The sequence below is a fragment of the Pseudogymnoascus destructans genome, assembly GCF_001641265.1.
Source record: "Pseudogymnoascus destructans isolate 20631-21 unplaced genomic scaffold scaffold_18, whole genome shotgun sequence".
In the NCBI taxonomy this organism is placed as follows: Eukaryota; Fungi; Ascomycota; class Leotiomycetes; order Thelebolales; family Thelebolaceae; genus Pseudogymnoascus; species Pseudogymnoascus destructans.
Window position 1 is genome coordinate 702,028 of NW_020167537.1, and position 19,455 is coordinate 721,482.

Below are 19,455 nucleotides of genomic sequence, written 5' to 3' on the forward strand. Positions count from 1 at the left end.
CCTCACATTCCCGACTGCTTCGCCGCCATGGCATCATGTTCGATGATGTCCGTCGCCTCCCACGGGTAGCAGATCCAGACATCACCGACCGTCCTGGCAGCCAAGTAGCGATCATCCCTCAGCAGCTCCTCTGGCAGCTTGCCCTTCTTCTCCTTCTCCTTGTTCTGGTTTTCGTTAGCCCCCGCCCCCACATCAGTCTACGGCACTAGGGGCACTTACGTGTAGCACGAAGATCGAGAATGTAGTCTCGCCCTCGATACCCAGCCTTAGCCTCGCAGCCTCGACATCCTTCTCGAGCTCCTTCACGGCATACTCGAGCGTAGTCCTGGTATCATCGACCTCATCCACAATCAAGATCCTCTTTCCGATCAAGTTCGACATCTCCCCCAAACTCGACAGATCCAACCACTGTGTCCTCGTCACCTTCGTGCCGAGCTGTTCGACATCGCCAGGAGTCGAAGTCCCAGGCGTAGTCGACGGCAGCTCCTCGTAGAGCGACAGCCCGATGGCCTGGATGGGGATGTTGGGTGATCCGGAGCGCTTGAGGAAGGAGCGCAGCATGCGCGCGGGCACGTAGCCGCCGCCGCCGATGGCGATCATGAGCTGCGGGTTGAACTCATTGAGGATCTTGGGCGCAGCTTCCTGGCAGAGCTGGTGGATCTGGCGGGGGGCGGCGAGGTCAGCGAGAAGGTGGGGGGAAAGAGGGGACAAAAAACACGCATGGGTGGGCTTACCTCGTTGTATGTGAGGTAGACTTTTTCGATGGCCATCGTTGCGGTTAGTTGGGCGGTGGTGGGAGGGGGTTTATAGCAGTTCCTATGAGTGAGGGTATCGTGAGAAATATTGGGAACGCCAAGACCTTTGGCACTACATGTACAGTATTAGACTTTTAAGTTAAGAGTGATTTGATTAAGTTGCCCCACCATCTCGCCTATTGGCCCTAATCAATCGATAAGAATTTTTGGGCCGATAAGGCACTTGTCGACGCCGAGGCTATGAGTACAGTAGTTTTCGGGTCGACATCAATGATTAGAGGAACTGATGGAGACGAGGAGTAGTCTCATATTATGCATGGAATTATCAAACGTGGGGAGTAATTCCAATTCATTTGTGGTAGATCAAATAAAAACAACCATACATCCCCCATCACCAGAATAGAAACACCGTACATCCCCATTTCATCAGAATACATCCCCAATTTCGTCAGAATAGAAACAACCATGCACCACCCGCACCGTCCAAACCATCATCACCTCCACGTTGCTCTCTCATGTATGATATTGCCATCGCCGAGCCGCCCCAGATAAGTTCCGTAGGGGGATGGGTAATGTGGAATGAGCATCACAGAGCGGAGGGCCGTAAAAGAACCGTTTACTTCGCGCAGCATCCGCAGCTGGCGCAGCCGCATCCTGAATCGCAGGCGCCTGGATAAGATCCGGTCAGTGACTATATGGCATGGCAGGTCAGAGTTGAGGTGAGGCGAGGGCACTCACAGGCAGCAGCGCAAGAGCAGCCAGGCATGATGACGGTTTTGGGGTTTTGGGGGTTTGGTGGGTGTGTGTTGGGTTTGTTGGGTTTGTTGAATTGTATTGTGTGTGAGTGTGAGTGCGAGTGCGAGTGTTGATATCGAAGAGCTTTGGTATTCTCATCTGGATCGATGGAACTCTTCAAGCTTTATATACACGACAACTCAGCTTCAGAGCTCAAAAGGTGTGGCCCACCATCATCGACCAGCCAGTAAACGGGGCAGCCTATCGCCTTGACGCCCTAATTCTTCGGCCGGATGCGCATTGGGGGGGGTTCATAAGATGCCGAGCATGACTTGGGATAAAAAGGAAGGTCGTAACGCGCCGATGATGTCGGGGGATCCCAATAGGGAAATCCGAGCAGCCACACCTTTCAGCTTTTCAGTAAAGTTCAGTAAAGTTGTACAGCAGTCTGTTGTTTTGACCCACTTGTTGAAGATTTTCCATATCTTCACCGAGTCCAATCAGACAAGGGATGTGCCATCTGGGGGCGATCGGGTGGAATAAGCCACGGCGTGGTTAGGACATTCTCCCATGTGTTGGTTGGTGCGTTGGTGCAACAGAGTAGAGCCGAGAGTCCGGTTCGTCAGATGCAACGCCTCCGTACTTATTCCATATGGTATTTCATGCCCATCTACGGTGCTGGGCTGGCTGTGACTGGCTGGAGTTTGACGATGGAGATGGGGATAAGCCGAGCTTGGCCGTCCCGTCCCCCCACATAACTCGCATACCTCGCATACCTCGCATACCTCGCATACCTCGCAAACCTCGCATATCCCGCATATCTATGACGAGCTGTGGCCGAAGGAGAACAAGGAGGGAGAGCCAGACCAAGGGCGGCAGATGCGATATGGCACGGTGGTGGACGGGTGGACGGGTGGGCCGGGTGGACCGGTGGGAACGACAGGGTCAGCTGCAGGACTCGTAAGCAGAAGAGTCAGTAGAGGGGTCAGTGGAGGGGGGATGCCCCCTCCACCTCCCTCCACCTCGTTCCATCTCGACAAATCAAATGATACCTCTCGAGCGTAGGCGATTAGTGTTTGAATCCCGTAACAAAACCAAGTTGTCCTTCCCCGGCAGTTGCACTTGCAGTTCCTACTATTCGGAGATCCCGAAGCATCAAATCTCAACGCATCAAAGCGTCAAAGCATCAAAGCATCAAAGCATCAAGCGCATCTTCTCTGACACTCAAGTGGGGTCGCACCTTCCCTAGCTTTCTTGTTGCCGCTGTAAGTCTCTTCTGATACCCGCACCCCCGCCCCCGCCGTAAAGCGGGCTGATGTGACAAGAGCTGGGAGGAAGGCGCCACCTTTCATTGGCTAGAGGCGGCTAAATAAACACCCCGCCCTACAACTCCAGTTGTCGTGCTTGCAAACTCCAGATAGACCTCGACTCTTTAACATCCAACAACTTCCGACAACAACTTCCAACAACTTTCCACAACTTCCCACAACTTCCCACAACTTCCCAACCTACAATCAACTCAAAACAAACACCAACTCCAAAAACCCATCCAACTTCCTTCCAACTTCCATCCAACGTCCATCCAAGACCCCATCCAAGACCATCCAAGACCATCCAAGACCATCCAAAAATCAAAATCAATCATCATGGGTGACTGCGGATGCTCCGGCTCTTCTTCCTGTACGTTCCACAGCCTCCATCGGCAGTTGACTGCTCAACCCCGCTCCAATGACCCCGCTGTCAGATGAAATGATGCCCGAGATCACAATCAATGACTAGCTAGCACGTAACTAACACACAACCATAGGCAACTGCGGAAGCAGCTGCTCCTGCGCCTCGTGCGGAAAATAATTCCCTCTGTCTGCCCAACCTCCACACCTCGGTCTCGCCCACTTCACTCCATGCGGCACATGCGCGATGCGATGCGATGGCTTGACAGAATCGGATGGAGCTATACGACCAAAGGGGGAGGGGGGGGAGGGAACAGAGAGGCTAAGGATGGCGAGATGATATGCTGATGAGTTGCTGGTTTTGACGAAGGGGGGTGGGCGGTTTGATTCTGAGAACTCCATGGCTTTCAACGACGACTGCGATCAACGTTCGCAATACAATGACTACGTACCAATGATACCTCGATGACTCACATGTGTCTGTGATGTGAACTCTTGATCCATTTGCTCGCATAGTTAAGCAAAGCAGGTTGACGGCACATACGACAAACAGCCCCCTCATCCATCCGTCCGTGTCAGACGTCTAATGCGAACTCATCGTCTTCTCTCATGGGTGGATGTAACGTCGTAATCCGTACAGATATTAATACTACCGCCATCTATCCCTATCATCACGGTTAAACACGAACTGCCCTCCCATCGCTAGACTCCCGTTATGCCCTACCCACACACGCCAAACTCCAGTCGTATATTACAATATGGCCATTACATTATGGCCCCTGCCAGCTCTCCTAAGCATCGACCGTCCCATCCCCTAACAGCCGCGCAATCAACACATACGTGAAGATCACCGCCCCAGCAAGCAACAACCTATTCCTCGCAACCCAGCTCTGCCCCACCTCCCTCGCAACCTGCCCCCCATGAACCGCGGCCCCAATCGTGCCCGCGCTCCCGCTCGGCCGCCGCCCAAACGCCGCCGCCTGCGGCGAGCACACCGGCGCGTTCGGGCCCGGCATCCGGTCCCCCGTCGCGGGGTTAATCCTGTTCTCCTCCATCCACTTCCAGTTCTCCCTATCGAGCTCGGGCCACTCGGACCTGAACTTCGCGCCGCCGTCGCCGGCCTTGATGGCGCCGTTGCCCTTGGGGACGGGCATGCCGGGGACGAGTCGGGTGGAGGAGCCGCCGCCTGTGGAGTTCCACCAGCGGGTGCGGGCGGTGGTCCATTTGCGCTCGGCTTCTGTGGCGGCCACGGAGCCGGTGGTCATTTCTTCGGAGGTCATGAAGGAGAGGAGCCCGATGAGGATTGTGGAGACTTCCCAGGCGGGGTTGAAGGATTTGGGGTGGAAGTCGGAGATGGATAGGCATAGCCGGGTTGAGGATTGGAAGCGTCCCGAGGGTGTGTGCATACGGATCGCAGGCGGGGCGAAGGGGTAGTCCGGTGGGAAGATCAGTGTGCCCCAGTACTGTCCGTTGTGGTAGGGTGTCTTCTCTGGGCCGGTGATTATGTAGTGCCATCTGCGCCATGTTAGTTTGGTATCGTGGTCCGAGAAGTCTGATGGACATACTCGAGGATGTTGGACTCGGAGGGATGCGCCACAATGTATGGCGGCGGGTTCTCGGATATAGTCTTATATTCCCGGGTTAACTAGAATGGTCAGCATATCCTCACGAGTAGTTCGGTTGGAGTGGCAAACCCGTTTGTTGGCTGCGCGGCTCGCCATATTGAGGCCGAGGGGGGACGATGGCGTGGTGGGGGTTTTGAGTCGTGCTTTGAGCGAAAGTTTTCTGCGCAGAACGGTCCACCAGGGTGCAGGCGATTATTAATGTTAAAGGGAATGGTCGGATCCAGGAGGTCTATTGTAACAAAGATTGCCGCGTCGAAAATATGTCCCAGGTTTTGGCCACTTGAAGGTTACTTTCACAGGCCGAAGCCAATCAGCTGATTATGTAAGCTCGACTGACTCCAATTTATCTGTAACCCGGTTTGTTGACGTCTCACAGAGTCATGGCATACCCGGATAGTGACGGCGAGGTAAAGTCGAGCTCTACATGTAGGCATAGTTAGATTCACTGACTTGCCAATTAGGTCTTCGCGGCCCTAAATAGCGACATTGACCCAAAGGTGCTCGAGGAGCGCGAGAAGGCAGTTCAAGAACGGGCTCAGGCGCAATATGCAAAGGCACAACAAAGATTGCAAGATTTGGTGGGTCCCCAGCGTTGGAAGAAGAGTCAAGAATGAAGCTCATGATAGTAGATATCTTCCAATTCTACTCTTCCAGTTACCATCTCATCCATCCGCGTTATTGGAGCTACGAATACCCGGAAAAGCTTCCTCGATCGGCTGTTCGCTCCTATACTGAGCGCAAACAATGACAGGCCATATACTCTGCAGGAGGCCTTGCGGCTAGCGGGCAAAAGCGCCGACAAGCTGCGAAGATTTGGTAAGCACTTTGCCCTGGGTCACAGCGACATGGTACTAACGACACAGACATTTACCATGAGGGTGTTTCCATGTTTATCGACAAGCCCGACTCCACCGATCCTCTATCTACGACATCCGACATTGATATATTCCTTGCGGTTAAGGAGAAGGGAAGGATTGCTTTGAAGACTGGGACCGACCTTGGAAACACAGAGGGTTCGGCATACGGCAACCTTCTCCTGCGAAACATCTTTGGTGGAGCCGAATCTCTTAACATCAACGCCTCCGCTGGCACAAGAACAAGGTCGTCATATACCGCCACCTTCGACACACCGATTCTGAGCGATCCTGATATTCGGTTCTCGCTGGATGGCTTTGCAAGCTCGACTCTGAAGCAGTGGGCTAGTCACGAAGAAGTTCTCAAGGGTGGTAACGCCAGGATCAGATGGGCCGATGGCCAGAGCAGGCACGAGATGGCATACACAGGGGCATGGCGACAGATAACTGCCCTAGCAGCAAATGCATCTCCATCCGTACGACATGATGCTGGTGATAGCGTCAAGAGCAGCATCACGCACACTTGGTTCAAGGAGAGACGGAACCACCCTTTCCTCCCGACAAGCGGTTACTTCATGCGAACAGTTTCGGAACTAGCTGGTTGGGGCCCGTTGCAAGGAGATGTGGCATTCTGGAAATCCGAAGTGGAAACGTCTGGAGCTGTCGCGATTCCGCTGCCTGGGAAGGAGGACAGTGGCATCTCGTTAACTGGAGGTCTCCGCGCTGGTTTACTGTACCCGTTGCCAATCGGCACAGGCTCTGCACCACAGGCATCTCGCATCAATGACAGATTTCAACTCGGAGGCCCAACCGATGTGCGCGGATTCAAAATTGGTGGCTTAGGGCCAAGAGACGGACCTGACTCCGTCGGAGGAGACGTATTCGCTGCTGGTTCCGTGAACCTACTCTTCCCCTTTCCAAGAGTCGGAAAAGATACCCCACTGAGGCTGCAAGTCTTTGCAAACGGCGGCAGACTCCTGGCATTACAGCAAACGAATGGATCTACGTCGAACAGTGTCACTTCGACAATTGCGAAGCTGGCAGAAGGCCTGCCCAGTCTGGCGGCTGGAGTTGGCATAGTCTATGCTCACCCAGCGGCGAGATTTGAGCTCAATTTCAGTTTGCCTCTAGTCCTCAGGAGAGGAGAGGAGGGGAGAAAGGGGCTCCAGTTCGGAGTCGGCATCAACTTTTTGTAGGTCTAAGTGTATGATATTACGATGCTTGGAAAGCTTCATTTATTGAGGCTGGAGATTGCCAAGCTAGAATGGGACCGTTGGTGGATCTTGGGTTCATTTGTATAAATCTCCTAATCTTAGAAATCTCTGGGCGGGACGGAAATGTCTTGGTTGTATTGACCACAATATTTAGCAAGGACAGGACCTTGATCTATCAGATTTTTGATAGCAATGAAGAGAGGGTATGATTAAGGTGAAATATCCAGCGGTAATAGCGTTCATTGAAAAATGGTGGAAATGAAAGTCCGTTCTTGTGAAGCTGAGAAGAAAGGGGCAGGGGCAATGCGAATACGACAGAAACCCCAGATCGTGTGTTTTTAAGTATGTTACGTAACTAATTATAGTTGGTAGTGGCAGAAATCTGCTTGTCCCGATTGGGACTATTGTAAAACCGCAGCAACGAAACTTATATAACTTAAAGGGTAACTTACCCAACCAAGAGCGATTTGATGCACCACCGTTACCTCTCTTACTACATATATCTGACCGCCGTTCTCTCAGTAGAACACAGCCGCAACTATGGCTTTCGGAATCATCTCTAACCTCACCAACCCTCTTATCACCGACCATCCTTACTACCCCATCGAGGTCGAGATTGCCTCATACCTCGCGAACGAATGGTCTGTCCCAGTGCTTCTCGCGGCATTCGGTGGTGTCTGCGCGACGGTACTGCTCATCGCGCAGATTGTCGTCGATAAGCTACACTCAAACCTTCGCACCTCGGAGAAAATCACCATCTGGTGGTTCGTTCTTTGTATGTGCCCCCCCCCTCAACTCTCCTGGGCTCACAAACTAACGATCACAGCTGGATGCATTCACCTCTTCTTTGAAGGTACGACATTATATCACAATTTATGAGGAAGACAATTGACAATCGCAGGCTACTTCTCCGTCAACCACACCCTGATGGGCCCAAAACAAGATCTCTTCGGGCAGCTCTGGAAGGAGTACTCCCTCTCCGACTCGCGCTACCTGACTTCTGACCCCTTCGTCCTCTGCATGGAAACCATCACTGCTGTATGCCTCCATTTCCTGCCCCTACCATCCGCCACTGACCCACCTCGCAGTTCCTCTGGGGCCCCCTCTGCTTCATCATCGCCGGACTGATCACAACCTCGCACCCCCTGCGCCACCCCCTCCAGATCATCGTCTCGACCGGCCAGGTTTACGGCTGCATTCTGTACTATGCGACCAGCATGTTCGACCACTACTACAAGGGAGTCGTGTACAGCCGCCCCGAGTTCCTGTACTTCTGGTGCTACTATTTCCTCATGAACTTCTTCTGGATCATGATCCCTTCGAGTACGTATTTTCCTTCGGTTGTGCGGAGAGCATGGCGCTGATGTAATATAATGTAGCCCTGGTCGTTAGCAGCGTCAACCAAATCGCGATTGCCTTCAGGGCACTCGACTCTACCTCCGCCAAGGCAACCAAGGGCAAGAAGGGACAATAAGCATATATAGGGGTGTGGGATGGCCGTGCCACTACGACTGCTAAGGCAGCAGCGGCGTCCGCATTGTGTGCGAAAGAGCTAGGAAGGAAAAGTGTTTGGCAACGAATACATGCACGGTATACCGTGGTTTCGGTAGCCGCGCCACGCAACTTGTATATACCATGGCGTTGGAGCGATATATAAATATGGGTTTAATAGACAGTCTATAGAGTTTCTAGAATTATAATGCTATTTTCCCCAGCGCCTTTGAACCTGACTGAAACTAATCTTGATGAATAGTCTGTAGTCATACATTTTTGATCCTATTAACAAACTCCCCCACCCATACATTACTGTGTCAAAAGTCCTGCAAAACGGCTTGTGGTATATTGCTCCTGCGCTAACGCCTGCGTCATCTCTTAAAATGGAATGTGTCGTCCACATCCTCAAGAGCCCCGAGTGTGGTAATAGTTGGCTCGTTATCCATAATCTGCCTCGCCGTTGCCTTCCCCTTCTCAGCAGGAACAAGAACAAGCGGACTCTCCTCCAGCTGTCCATATATATCCACCGCCTTCTCTTCGGCATCTTTCCAAGGCAAGTCCACGTCTGCAGCCCCTGCCTCGGAAATGGACGCCAGGATACAGTCATGCGTGTCGCTAAAGAACAGTGCGGGAGAGCAGTCAGATGTCCTCAGCCAACGGATCACGGCCTTCCCCATGATTTTCCCCTCGGGTAGCTGGGTGCCGAAATCAACAATTTTTGGCTCCTCCCAGGATGGCTCCCAGACGTATGCAACCCCTTTCGATTCCTTGCCCTCGCAGCGGATTACGAGGACCTCATTGATTGTTGGGTGCCATGTAGCCTTGGCAATGAGCGAATGCTGGATCAGGACAGCTTTGAGGATTTTGGATGAGGAATCCCAGATGAATACTGTTGTTGGTAGATTCTCGCACCGGGAGGCTACGAGTGTGCCTGACGCATCAATGGAGATACTTACTATTCCAGATTTGGTTTCCGGCGCGGGTGTCGACGAAGCCGATGTCGGTGGACAAGTTACCTGTGTCTGGAGGTTATAAGAACGGCCAAGACCAGACGGGGTGGCCTTTAATTGCTCCTGCCATATATGTACGCCATCTGGCCTAATCGTTGTGGAATGGTCGAGCCTCATTGCCTCGGAGAAGTTTGCCGTAGATAGTAGAGTCACCCTCTGGCTGTAGTCTCCTACTGCGAGTTGTCGTCCGTCAGCGCTCCATTCGATTGCCTTCACGCCAGCTCCGCAATCTATATCCTTCTCATCTGCGGCTGGCCGTGGGCCCGTCCAGGCCTTAAATAAATGCCCATCGGCCGTGTACAACAGAATCCTATGTCCTTGAGCGGCTGACTCAATCACAGCCAGCCATTTGCCGTCCGGGCTCCAACTCAATCCCTGCGCATCGATTGTATCAGGGTTCCATGATCGGAATACCATATAGGATTCTTTGGAATGTAGACTAATCACATCCTTTCCAGAGCCTCGAGATAGTAGGGCGAGGTGTTGGGTCCTGGGTCGATATCCATAGCCTTTCGCCGCGTTGCCTGGAAGAAACAACTTAGGCGCTGGAATATCTATCGACGTGCTAGTCGTGAGATTGAATATTGTAAGCTTCAGTCCAAAGTCTGAGAAAACAAGAACTTCATCATGGGAGGCGCCAAACGATATGTAGACCGCCTTTGTTGTTTCAGATGTTGGCGATGCGATTGTAGCTGAATATTGGGGGGTGACGGCAGAGAAAACGCGGATGGTATTATCAGACGAAAGAAGAATTCGCTGTGACGAAAGTGACCAAAGAAAGTTCGATATCGACGTTGAAAAGGTAGCGGGGAGGGGGATTGCGCGTGTAGCTTGAAGGGATCGGGTTGTGCGAATAATTAGTTTCGCCTGGATTATTGTTGCGATGTATGCGCCATCAGGACTTGGAAGACAATGCGCTGAAGCTGTAATTGTGTTACAAATCTTGTCATCAGCTGTGAGACATCATGCTTACATTTCAGCGGCCGCGAGAACTGCATTTCAGAAACAGCTAGCAATCGACAGTCGCGAGAGAAAGTGTAGCTTTGTCGCGGCGTGCTGATAAACAATGACCCCGCGCCGCCATAGGCCGTCGGCGTATTGGGCTCCAAATGCGGATGTCCGCCACCAAAGGCGGTGTAACCTGACTTTCCCCAAGCTTATCTGCCCCTCGTTTTAGTAATTAGTCTAAGCCATAGGTTCTCCTTGACATCTCCGGCCATATTTATTTCTCCTCAGCTCCGTTCAGTCTAATTTACTTTTACAATGTTTGTTTCATAGATCTCTCCCGATATTCCTGGCCTTCAAGCAAGCCGGGGAATCATGGCCGTGGAGAAATATGCTCGGCGCTCTGGTGTGGCGTTGATGCGCTCAAGTTGGAGGCCTCATCTGCGACCACCATTCTACTCCATTGCAGCAGCTTCCTACCACAAATCAGCTCCATGGCGAGAACCAGCCGCGCACGTCGTCGAATCCCCAACTCCAGAACGCCTCCCAATCTACCCAGTCGACACTCCAGAATCTCCTCCGCAAAAGTTCAAGCCGTCACGCTTTAAACGCATTGAAGAGGCGGCGCCTTTCTCCTCCTTTCTCACCGACACCTTCTATCGCCAACATGACTACCTCCGAATCTCCATTACCGAAAAATGCAACCTCCGGTGCCTCTACTGTATGCCTGAAGAGGGTGTCCCACAGTCGCCACCGTCACACCTGCTCACCACCCCCGAGATTGTCTTGCTATCCGAGCTCTTCGTATCTCAAGGCGTCACAAAGATACGGCTCACAGGCGGCGAACCGACAGTTCGAAAAGACATCGTGCCGATGATGCAGCAAATCGGACAACTACGAGGGGCAAGGGCTGGGAGAGAGGGGTTGAAAGACCTGTGCTTGACAACAAACGGGATTAGCTTATGGAGGAAGCTCGATCCAATGGTGGAAGCTGGGCTGACGGGTGTCAACCTATCCCTCGACACTCTAGACCCCTACCAGTTTCAGATCATGACGCGTCGGAAAGGCTTCGATGCAGTCCAGCGCTCTATCGACCGGATACTTGAAATGAACGCCCTGGGTGCCGGTATAAAGCTCAAGATCAACTGTGTTGTCATGCGTGGCCTCAACGACCGAGAGATACTTGATTTTGTTGAACTCGGGCGAGAGAATGACATCGAGGTGCGTTTCATCGAATACATGCCCTTCGACGGCAATAAATGGTCGGAGAGGAAGATGCTGCCATTCCAAGAGATGCTGGACCGCATAAAGGGAAAATATCCCGGCGTGGAGAAGGTTCAGGATCACAAGAACGACACAAGTAAGACGTACAGAGTTTCTGGGTTTGTGGGCAAGTTCGGATTTATTACGAGCATGACACATAACTTCTGCGGCACTTGCAATCGGCTGCGCATCACAAGCGACGGGAATCTAAAGGTCTGCCTGTTTGGCAACGATGAAGTGTCTTTACGTGACATTCTCAGGGAGAACAATTTGGGCAACCCGATAGATGAGGAAGCCTTCGAGGCAATGAAGAAGATCGAGATGGATCGAAGAGAAGGCCGAGTGGACGGCGTACTCGGCATGCTGAATAATGAAAGTGAACTACTGGGCGTCATCGGAATAGCGGTTAAGGGGAAGAAAGAGAAGCATGCCGGGATGGGGGAGCTCAAGAACATGAAGAATCGGCCGATGATATTGATAGGTGGGTGAAAGGATCTCTTGGGTCGTGCATCGAGGTGGGCTGGCAATCAAGTGATTCACGAATCATGAGCGGCGACTGGCGACACGGTTGTACTTATGGGGTTTTCATATCGGTACATGAGCATATACCCTTGGCCATCTACTGTGTATATATATGGGTGTTAGCATCTTTTTTGCTCTTATCCAATTCATAGCATTTAACACATTTCTCGATTTCTACTGCTTCCACGTGACTATTCTTTTCAAGGGAACTAACGACCTCCTCACCACCAGCATAGATAACAAGTGAGACTGGGTGCTAACATTCGGCAGGTTCACCAGAAGTTGCAAAGCTGACTTCACCCCATGCCGATAGCCATTTAAACTTATACGACATGCAGCCTACAGCCGTTTCTGCTTCGGCAAGGCGACATGTGCTTCTGCATCTTCTCACTAGCTGCCCGCGAACGTTTTTACGGCATTATCACGCTGGGAATAGGTTCCCAAAACCATCTCCTATATTGTCGCCGCACCGTGCCACAGGGAAATATAGCCAATTGGCAGACCCTGTTATAGCGCGCATGATATCTTCCACGAATTCCTTACCAGCAAAGCCTTCACCCAAGTCCCCCATCCCGCCAGCCTCGGCCCCAAGACTCACACACCTCACTCCTTCCGGCAGCGCCCACATGGTGGACATTTCCGCAAAAGACCCCACATCCCGCTCAGCAACAGCCGTCTGCTCGCTATACTTTAGCAATGCAACGGCGGCGCAGTTGATCGCGGCGAACCAGATGAAGAAGGGCGATGTGTTGAGCGTCGCTCGGATTGCGGGGATTATGGGTGCGAAGCGTACTTCTGATCTGGTTCCGCTGTGCCACCCACTATTCATTACACGTGTGCAGCTGGACCTTGATCTTGTGCCGGCGGAAGGTTTTGCTGATGATGGTGTCGGTCAGGGCGACTATGGGCGCATTGATATCAAGGCAATTGTAGACTGCGAAGGGAAGACGGGGGTGGAAATGGAAGCACTTACCGCAGCGTCGGTGGCCTCGTTGACAGTTTACGATATGTGTAAGGCTGTTGATAAAGGGATGAGGGTTGAAGGGTTGAGAGTGGTGAGAAAAGAAGGCGGCAAGAGTGGGACATGGGTGGAAGGGAAGGGGGTTTAATGCCATCGTGTTCACAGAGAAAGGGGTTGAATGTCCGTTATTATGAATATGCAATGCATTATATGGAGCTGACAGGTAACATTACTCTCTATGGTTCTGTTTTGCCTTCAAACTTCCAGCTCGGAATCAATAAAGCCCCAGTTTTACAATTCGAGAGATTGCAAAGAAATGCGGGTGTGGCAGCCAAAATGCCTACATTGTTATCCACCATTCACATTACTCCCTCGTCCTCATCCTCATCCTCATCACCTGCTGAGTTCTCCTCTTCGTCGTCACTCACTTCTAGCACAAACTGTTCGCGACGCGGCTCCAGGAAATAAAAACCAGGACGCTGGTGACCGTCATGGGCATTTCGACCGTCGGCATTGCGAGCCACAGATGAGGTATTGACGCCGGTCATCTCGGTGTCTATACAGTTACGACCCTCATCCGTCTCAGGGGTTTCCCACGGCATAAAACCCACGGCAGTGTCTCCCAACCCTGTACCAGGCCCACCATTGATAGTAGACGTTCGCCACTTCACACCTTTTTCATGGATGTCCACTTTTATCCTCGCCACCGGCGGCTCCAGAAAATGCCCCTGGAAACGCGATGCCTTGCTTTTGTTCTTCTTCTTTCCTTTTCCGCTCGTCGGAGCCCACTTCACACTATTATCGCCCGCAGGTGCTCCTCCCCACAGTACCGGCTCGTCATTTTCATCTACATTGTTAGGTTTTGGTTCTGGGATGTCCCATCCTCCCCAGTCGATTGGTTTGGGCTCAGGCTTTGGTTGTGGCTCCCTGCGGGCGGCCTGGAGACCCTTGTATTGCGGCTCGGGGGGTGGGGCGTAGTTTTGGACGTAGAGACCCAGGCGTTCGCGCCGAAAACTGATACTGGAGTCCGAGCTGAGGTAGGTGGAGTTGGTGGGTACTGGACCTGAAGGATTTGATATCGAAAGCTGATCTCTATTTGAGAATATATTTGTGAATATTGGGTCGGCATCGTGGGCGTCAGGCACGAGCGGCGGCTGACGGAACAATGATGATTTGATGCGGTATTCTGTCTACATTAGAGAGTCCATCTTGTTTAATAGATGACTGACTGCCTGGTTTTGACCTCACTGGTTTGGATCCAGAGCCATGCTGGTCCTGGGGTGCCATGGTGATGAAGTTTTGAAGTCAACTTGACTGACGTTGGGATGAAATTTTGTTGCTCTGTAGTGTAAGAGAAATGTTTGTTGACCTTGCTGTGTTGAAAGTAGATCTCTTTGTTCTGTTTCTTAACAAATAAGCACCAAACCGGTCACTTGTCGTTGAGATGAGTATATTTACTGTAGTTTCGTGTTCTGAAATATACCACAGTATCTAATTAGGTGAGCCGTGGGGTAAATAGTAACAACAAATATATTGTAAAGGCCTGACATATATACCTATCTAATTAATTACTTCGGTCACTAAATATTTCGTCAGCATTATAATTTACTTCACTTCTTCTTGTTCTTTCCAGTACCCTTTGCACTCGACGCGACATGGTGCTTTCTCTCTTGCCCCCTATCCCTATCTTTGTGGGAATGTTTCCCCTCCCCTCTTTTGACCTCATTCTTACGCGATGATTCACGATATTCCGATCTATTCTTCACAACAGCAGAACTGGATAGCCCTACTGCCCCGGGGAGCACCAAACTGCTCCCATTGGCAATCGGGAGGCTACTTCTGCGCCTCTCCCTCTCATAAGCAGTCTCTTCAGGAGGTGACATTTCGCCTGTCTCGATAATCCCTTTTCCATTAGCTCCCACACCCTGAGGCGACCCCAGATCTTGTTCAACAGCGCCTTGGCAGCCCATACCCAATCCCGCCATCTTCACAGCCAACTCATCCGCCCTCTCAGGTGCACCTTCCTGGGCAAATTTGACCTTAAGCGCATATTTCCTTCCGTCCGAGCCTTTCACGCTCATCCCATCCAGGCGCTCTCGCACCAAGCGCGCCTGCTCCTCTGTCTGTAGAAGAATCAGCGCATGGCCCCTCTGTCGCCCATCCGCGTGTGTTGGGATCTCAATTGTTTCGATTGGGTTTGTAGTGGGTGCGTGACAGGCGGCCAGCACGCGCTTTCGGATTTCTTTCTCACTGGAGGCGCCACTGGTCCGTGTGAGATACAAACGCCGGTTTTCTAGGCGAATGGTGGTCGGTGGCGACGGAGGGCCTGCTGGTTGCGAGAAGGAGGGCGATGCGATGGCACTTGTCGTGGTGGGGTACGGCGCATATGCATACTGATATGTGGGCGTGGCGTTGAGCTGTTGGATACCACCTCGGCCATACATCAATGGTTGCACGAAGGATGTTGTGTAAGTGGGCGAAACCTGTTGCAGGTTAGGATAGGTCCCAAAAAGTGAGAGAGCTCCTACCGGTCCCCCAAACGAGTATTGCTGTGGGCTTGTCACAGAATATCCGAGGGCGCTTGTTCCACAAGAGTATGCCTGTGTTGTGGCTATCTGCATTATCGGCTTAAATGAATAGGCAAACTGGGAATTTTCGTTCATACTACTAGTCGTGGGAGCAATGGATGCTACTGAATAAGAGCTTCGGGCAGAACGCGGGCTTTCCAGCGGGATATACGACGAGGGACCAAGAGGCGTTTCTTGGTCATAGTTTCTCATGTCCACTTGGAAGCGATTTCCGTCCCATTCGGCCTGTTTAAGCCAATCTACTCCGGTTAGTTATGTAGCCTGCCGCAGTTAGGTTGCAACCCATACCTCCGAGCCTCCAAAAGTTGTCCTCGCCGTCAACACAGATCCAGCCGGAGTGCAGGCCCGCATGGATCTGGACGTGTGCGACTTGAAAACCAGCCTGGTGTACAAAATCCTTCAATTCTTGCCAGGTTCTTTTGCGAGGGATCTTAACGGCGTGGTCAGTAGGGAGCATTGAGGGTTGGTTTGCAATCCCAGCATGCAGGTAATCACACTTACATATCCGAGGATGATATGAAATCTCCCCGTTGACGTGCCAGGCGGTGCCATCGACATATTGAATATCAATCAACAAATGAGATCAATGATGCATATAGCCAAAGCTTAACTAGCCGGCGGAAGTGGTACAGATTTATCAAACAAACGGGAGAACTTCAAACGGAGGCCCAGTTCTACATATATCGGAGACGCCAAATCTTAGCCTGGACCGGCCCTCTTCAACATAATTCTACGCCCTAAATCTAACGACTCACACCATCGGTTATATTGCCGGGGCTTGTTCAAAATGGATGTACCTATATTAGAAGGCATTAATTCGGTACAACCCAGAAGCTCATGAGGCCCTCCACCTTGAACCTGATAGCAGCTCCCAAGAGCCTGGTTGGCTGGTTGGCTGGGAAAACCCTCGACAAGGAGACACTAAACGGATGGATGTCTTGGGGCATGGCGTGCAGCTCTCCATAAAGTGGTCTGTCAATTGAGACGGAGTTGGAAACGCCACAGAATAGCAGGCCAAGGGTACAAAAGAAAGCGATCGCCGTCGCATATCTCATGACGAGAGAGACCTTGCATATCTACCATATTTTGCTAAGAGACTAAATCTGATGTCAGGATATGGACGCATTTCCATTAGCGGCCCCGACGGCTATGAGCTAGTCGGAATGCTCCAGTCTGACAAGTCCATTCATGTTGGACTGGATAGGGATTGTTTTCTTGGTGAAGGCGACTACGCCGTTTGCCCACAGTTCTTCAAATGGCCGGTAGGGGACTGATATCTTGGTTGGTGCTTCGGGCAGCCAGAATGAGGGTCGAATTAGGATTCGGCAATAGTTAACAGGTCTATACTGTGTGTTTCTTGGGGAGCCGGGTGCCATTCTGAGAATGCATCAGATCAGACTACCTGGATGTAGCCCGCTTTCTTGGCGGCGGTACGTGAGTACCAGCTACACCAACCCCAAACCGGTGGGGAATCCCTGGGTCAAGATCGTCGCGGTCTCAGAAAACGCCAGATAAAATTGCACACGGCTAAGTTCCTAAACTAATGCATAGCAACAGTTGCCGCCGCCCCGAAGTTGCTTCGCTCACCAAGATCCTCCCAATCTGAAGCCTAATTGCACGAGGCAATCCCAGGCCACGGGCTGGCAGCTTCAACAACAGTGGACGAAGTTAAGAACGTCGTCCACTGTTGTTGGGGAAAGCTGTGGATGTTCCGCGACTGTGTTCCACTGTGAACTGCACAGTACGTATGCAAAGAGTGTTCCAGATCAGACAGATGGGCTGACAATGACAGAGACGGAATCATGTCGAATTGGCCGGCTTCATCACTGCCCGTATCGGTTTGATACGTGCGCTGCAAGTACTAACGTATGGCGAGTGGATTGCTGCTTGCAAGGAACGAGTGGATCGTCGAATCTGGGGCGAAACTGGTGGAGAGTGACAAGGAGGGGCTACGATCTTGCCTGTGCATGCTCATGTCGGCCTGTCTGTATCTGGAAAGATGAGGCCGCAACTGCTTCCACATCAAGCCTCAGCTTTCCAGCTTGTCGTACTATATTTTCCTCGCATTTTTGCAACACACAGATATGACATGCCCGATTCCGCCGACGAAACCAACACACTGATATTACATGCCCGATGATCCAACAACAGAACCAACAAATGCAACCTCTGCATATATCATCTTGGGGAATTTCTCATTCCTAACCGCTCAACAAAGTAGGTCCCCCAATGAACCCTACTGTTGTAGATTCCAGAGTTATTGCAGTGGCAGGGGCCGCCGATGGCATTCCTTTCCCATATCGGCCGCCGTCAAATCCAAACCCGGAAGTGCCCTGCCTGGCGCCTGCATGGACGATCGACTGATCTTCGCCATGGGTAGCCCTGGCCCCCGCTGCAACCTCCGGGACCGGGGCGGGCGGCGCATCGACTAAACTGGGCCCGATTCCGGGTGCGTCAATAAATCGTCGTGTGCTGGGCGTGAAACTGCACCTCCTTGCGCGATATGCAGCCTTTGTTGGCGTTACACCACAAGCTTTGCCGCGAACGCCCGCCTGTCCCCGTCCGTACTCCGTGCCGGGCGGGAGAAATCCAGCCGATGCCTTCAGCTTCAGATTATGGGCCGATTAGTTCCACGGGCATATTTCCATTGATTCGCACTTATCGACTGTGTCCGTATACTTACGCCATTAATTACTACCTAATTACAGCACCGTGCAGGACTGTACAACGGTGGCACTTCCAGGCCGTCGACGACCAAAAGAAAGGACCAGTGAAGTAAATGGACGGGGAGCTCCCGTTATATTGGTCTTATTATCCACCCGCCATAACGCTGGGATCTTCCCCAATGACAGACAATTCTGTCGTTTTATATTGCCCAAGGCTTTGGGCACCACGAAACACCTAATTGGCTTTTCACCCAAGATATATTAAGAATATATATAGGTGTAACCTTGCCACACTGTACAATGGATCCAACCATGCACCCGGTTTGCTTTGTTTTGTTTCGATTCGGTACATGAGGAAGCTCTACCTCATTCATGAACAGGGGTTTGTTGTACGCCGTGCTTCAACCTTGTTATACATGCTGCAGCCCTTCCCACACCCACCGTCGAACTTCACGGCACTTCATATGCATCCCGCTCCTACGGTCTTACCACGGCTTACATGGTACCGCTCACATATCCATCTCTTCCTTTGACGATCCCATAGCATGGTCCACCTTTAGAGAACATCTTCCTCACATCCCCACATAGTTCCTCAGGTTTCTCCCATGCAGCAAAGTGCCCACCTGACTCATGCTCTACCTCCTGCACCACGGCCCCAACCATGCTGCCCCATGAATAAGGCATCGGCATCAATTCCTGGGGAAAATGGGACAGTCCAAATTTCGGCCCAGAGCTATAATCTCTGGTGGTCTGCATGAGGTGAATGTCCCCGTTCTTTGGTTTGACATCCGGCGCCCTAGCCTCATGGTAGATACGGCTCGAGGCGGCCGGTCCGGCAGCCGAGAACCAATAGATGCTTACCCAGGTTAGGACCTCGTCATCCGTCCAGGGGTACGCGTCTGTCCAGTCGTGCAGTTTCTCGTAAATCCAGGCGAGCAAGGCGACGGGGGAATCGGCTTGGGCGTAACCAATCGTCTGTGGCCTCGACGTTTGGATTACATTATAGCCGCTCCCAGCCTGAAGGAAGGTGAAGGTTTTTGCAAGGCGCCTGCGACCTTCGGCGTAATTTGTTACGAAGTTAAACATTACCTGGAGGGCGGTGATGGGGTGGTAGATGGCATTGATTAAGGACGGGACGGTGGGGAAGAAGTTG

General features: G+C 51.9%; 12 protein-coding genes across 12 annotated transcripts; 4 read left to right on the top strand and 8 right to left on the bottom strand.

The window, feature by feature from the left end:
• Positions 1-1,081, bottom strand: HPT1 (hypoxanthine-guanine phosphoribosyltransferase). Its single transcript, XM_024470870.1, has 4 exons — positions 924-1,081; positions 735-867; positions 220-660; positions 1-164 (listed from the first exon to the last, which is right to left on the bottom strand). Exons 2-4 carry the CDS (start codon positions 768-770, stop codon positions 3-5), a joined length of 639 nt encoding a protein of 212 aa, XP_024321985.1. The 5' UTR covers positions 771-867; positions 924-1,081; the 3' UTR covers positions 1-2.
• Positions 1,082-1,268: 187 nt separating this feature from the next.
• Positions 1,269-1,649, bottom strand: VC83_07296 (uncharacterized protein; the record flags this gene model as incomplete). The annotated part of the gene is made up of 2 exons (XM_024470871.1): positions 1,269-1,424; positions 1,494-1,649. 2 exons carry the CDS (start codon positions 1,647-1,649, stop codon positions 1,269-1,271), a joined length of 312 nt encoding a protein of 103 aa, XP_024321813.1.
• A 1,970-nt stretch (positions 1,650-3,619) lies between these two features.
• UBC6 (E2 ubiquitin-conjugating protein ubc6) lies at positions 3,620-4,881 on the bottom strand (the record flags this gene model as incomplete). The annotated part of the gene is made up of 3 exons (XM_024470872.1): positions 3,620-4,675; positions 4,726-4,805; positions 4,855-4,881. 3 exons carry the CDS (start codon positions 4,879-4,881, stop codon positions 3,952-3,954), a joined length of 831 nt encoding a protein of 276 aa, XP_024321812.1. The 3' UTR covers positions 3,620-3,951.
• On the top strand, positions 4,127-7,188 carry VC83_07298 (uncharacterized protein). Its single transcript, XM_024470873.1, has 5 exons — positions 4,127-5,107; positions 5,162-5,192; positions 5,247-5,363; positions 5,415-5,601; positions 5,649-7,188. Exons 2-5 carry the CDS (start codon positions 5,166-5,168, stop codon positions 6,833-6,835), a joined length of 1,518 nt encoding a protein of 505 aa, XP_024321846.1. The 5' UTR covers positions 4,127-5,107; positions 5,162-5,165; the 3' UTR covers positions 6,836-7,188.
• A 96-nt stretch (positions 7,189-7,284) lies between these two features.
• On the top strand, positions 7,285-8,546 carry VC83_07299 (uncharacterized protein). Its single transcript, XM_024470874.1, has 5 exons — positions 7,285-7,628; positions 7,680-7,706; positions 7,755-7,891; positions 7,942-8,176; positions 8,233-8,546. Exons 1-5 carry the CDS (start codon positions 7,394-7,396, stop codon positions 8,325-8,327), a joined length of 729 nt encoding a protein of 242 aa, XP_024321845.1. The 5' UTR covers positions 7,285-7,393; the 3' UTR covers positions 8,328-8,546.
• Positions 8,547-10,525, bottom strand: VC83_07300 (uncharacterized protein). Its single transcript, XM_024470875.1, has 2 exons — positions 10,331-10,525; positions 8,547-10,280 (listed from the first exon to the last, which is right to left on the bottom strand). The coding sequence occupies exons 1-2, from the start codon at positions 10,353-10,355 to the stop codon at positions 8,719-8,721; spliced, it is 1,587 nt and encodes a 528-aa protein (XP_024321815.1). The 5' UTR covers positions 10,356-10,525; the 3' UTR covers positions 8,547-8,718.
• Positions 10,512-12,249, top strand: VC83_07301 (uncharacterized protein). Its single transcript, XM_024470876.1, has one exon. It carries the CDS (start codon positions 10,678-10,680, stop codon positions 12,052-12,054), a length of 1,377 nt encoding a protein of 458 aa, XP_024321888.1. The 5' UTR covers positions 10,512-10,677; the 3' UTR covers positions 12,055-12,249.
• A 170-nt stretch (positions 12,250-12,419) lies between these two features.
• VC83_07302 (uncharacterized protein) lies at positions 12,420-13,196 on the top strand (the record flags this gene model as incomplete). Its single annotated transcript, XM_024470877.1, has 1 exon — positions 12,420-13,196. One exon carries the CDS (start codon positions 12,420-12,422, stop codon positions 13,194-13,196), a length of 777 nt encoding a protein of 258 aa, XP_024321887.1.
• A 211-nt stretch (positions 13,197-13,407) lies between these two features.
• VC83_07303 (uncharacterized protein) lies at positions 13,408-14,335 on the bottom strand (the record flags this gene model as incomplete). Its single annotated transcript, XM_024470878.1, has 2 exons — positions 13,408-14,234; positions 14,278-14,335. The coding sequence occupies 2 exons, from the start codon at positions 14,333-14,335 to the stop codon at positions 13,408-13,410; spliced, it is 885 nt and encodes a 294-aa protein (XP_024321886.1).
• Positions 14,336-14,608: 273 nt separating this feature from the next.
• On the bottom strand, positions 14,609-16,194 carry VC83_07304 (uncharacterized protein; the record flags this gene model as incomplete). Its single annotated transcript, XM_024470879.1, has 5 exons — positions 14,609-14,628; positions 14,685-15,531; positions 15,577-15,875; positions 15,925-16,066; positions 16,138-16,194. The coding sequence occupies 5 exons, from the start codon at positions 16,192-16,194 to the stop codon at positions 14,609-14,611; spliced, it is 1,365 nt and encodes a 454-aa protein (XP_024321894.1).
• A 539-nt stretch (positions 16,195-16,733) lies between these two features.
• VC83_07305 (uncharacterized protein) lies at positions 16,734-17,012 on the bottom strand (the record flags this gene model as incomplete). The annotated part of the gene is made up of 2 exons (XM_024470880.1): positions 16,734-16,739; positions 16,815-17,012. 2 exons carry the CDS (start codon positions 17,010-17,012, stop codon positions 16,734-16,736), a joined length of 204 nt encoding a protein of 67 aa, XP_024321891.1.
• A 1,785-nt stretch (positions 17,013-18,797) lies between these two features.
• VC83_07306 (uncharacterized protein) lies at positions 18,798-19,388 on the bottom strand (the record flags this gene model as incomplete). The annotated part of the gene is made up of 1 exon (XM_024470881.1): positions 18,798-19,388. One exon carries the CDS (start codon positions 19,386-19,388, stop codon positions 18,798-18,800), a length of 591 nt encoding a protein of 196 aa, XP_024321892.1.
• Positions 19,389-19,455: the final 67 nt, after the last annotated feature.

Excerpts from the sequence above, each read along its gene's own strand:
- VC83_07301 (XM_024470876.1), top strand. The coding sequence starts at position 10,678 with ATGGCCGTGGAGAAATATGCTCGGCGCTCTGGTGTGGCGTTGATGCGC.
- VC83_07300 (XM_024470875.1), bottom strand. The coding sequence starts at position 10,355 with ATGCAGTTCTCGCGGCCGCTGAAAT. Across the intron at positions 10,281-10,330 it reads GTTCTCGCGGCCGCTGAAAT|CTTCAGCGCATTGTCTTCCA; the intron begins GTAAGCATGATG and ends ACACAATTACAG.
- VC83_07299 (XM_024470874.1), top strand. The coding sequence starts at position 7,394 with ATGGCTTTCGGAATCATCTCTAACCTCACCAACCCTCTTATCACCGAC. Across the intron at positions 7,707-7,754 it reads CATTCACCTCTTCTTTGAAG|GCTACTTCTCCGTCAACCAC; the intron begins GTACGACATTAT and ends TGACAATCGCAG. Across the intron at positions 8,177-8,232 it reads CTGGATCATGATCCCTTCGA|CCCTGGTCGTTAGCAGCGTC; the intron begins GTACGTATTTTC and ends AATATAATGTAG.
- HPT1 (XM_024470870.1), bottom strand. The coding sequence starts at position 770 with ATGGCCATCGAAAAAGTCTACCTCACATACAACGAG. Across the intron at positions 661-734 it reads TCTACCTCACATACAACGAG|ATCCACCAGCTCTGCCAGGA; the intron begins GTAAGCCCACCC and ends GCCCCCCGCCAG. Across the intron at positions 165-219 it reads TCTCGATCTTCGTGCTACAC|AACAAGGAGAAGGAGAAGAA; the intron begins GTAAGTGCCCCT and ends AACGAAAACCAG.
- VC83_07298 (XM_024470873.1), top strand. The coding sequence starts at position 5,166 with ATGGCATACCCGGATAGTGACGGCGAG. Across the intron at positions 5,364-5,414 it reads AACAAAGATTGCAAGATTTG|ATATCTTCCAATTCTACTCT; the intron begins GTGGGTCCCCAG and ends TCATGATAGTAG. Across the intron at positions 5,602-5,648 it reads CGACAAGCTGCGAAGATTTG|ACATTTACCATGAGGGTGTT; the intron begins GTAAGCACTTTG and ends CTAACGACACAG.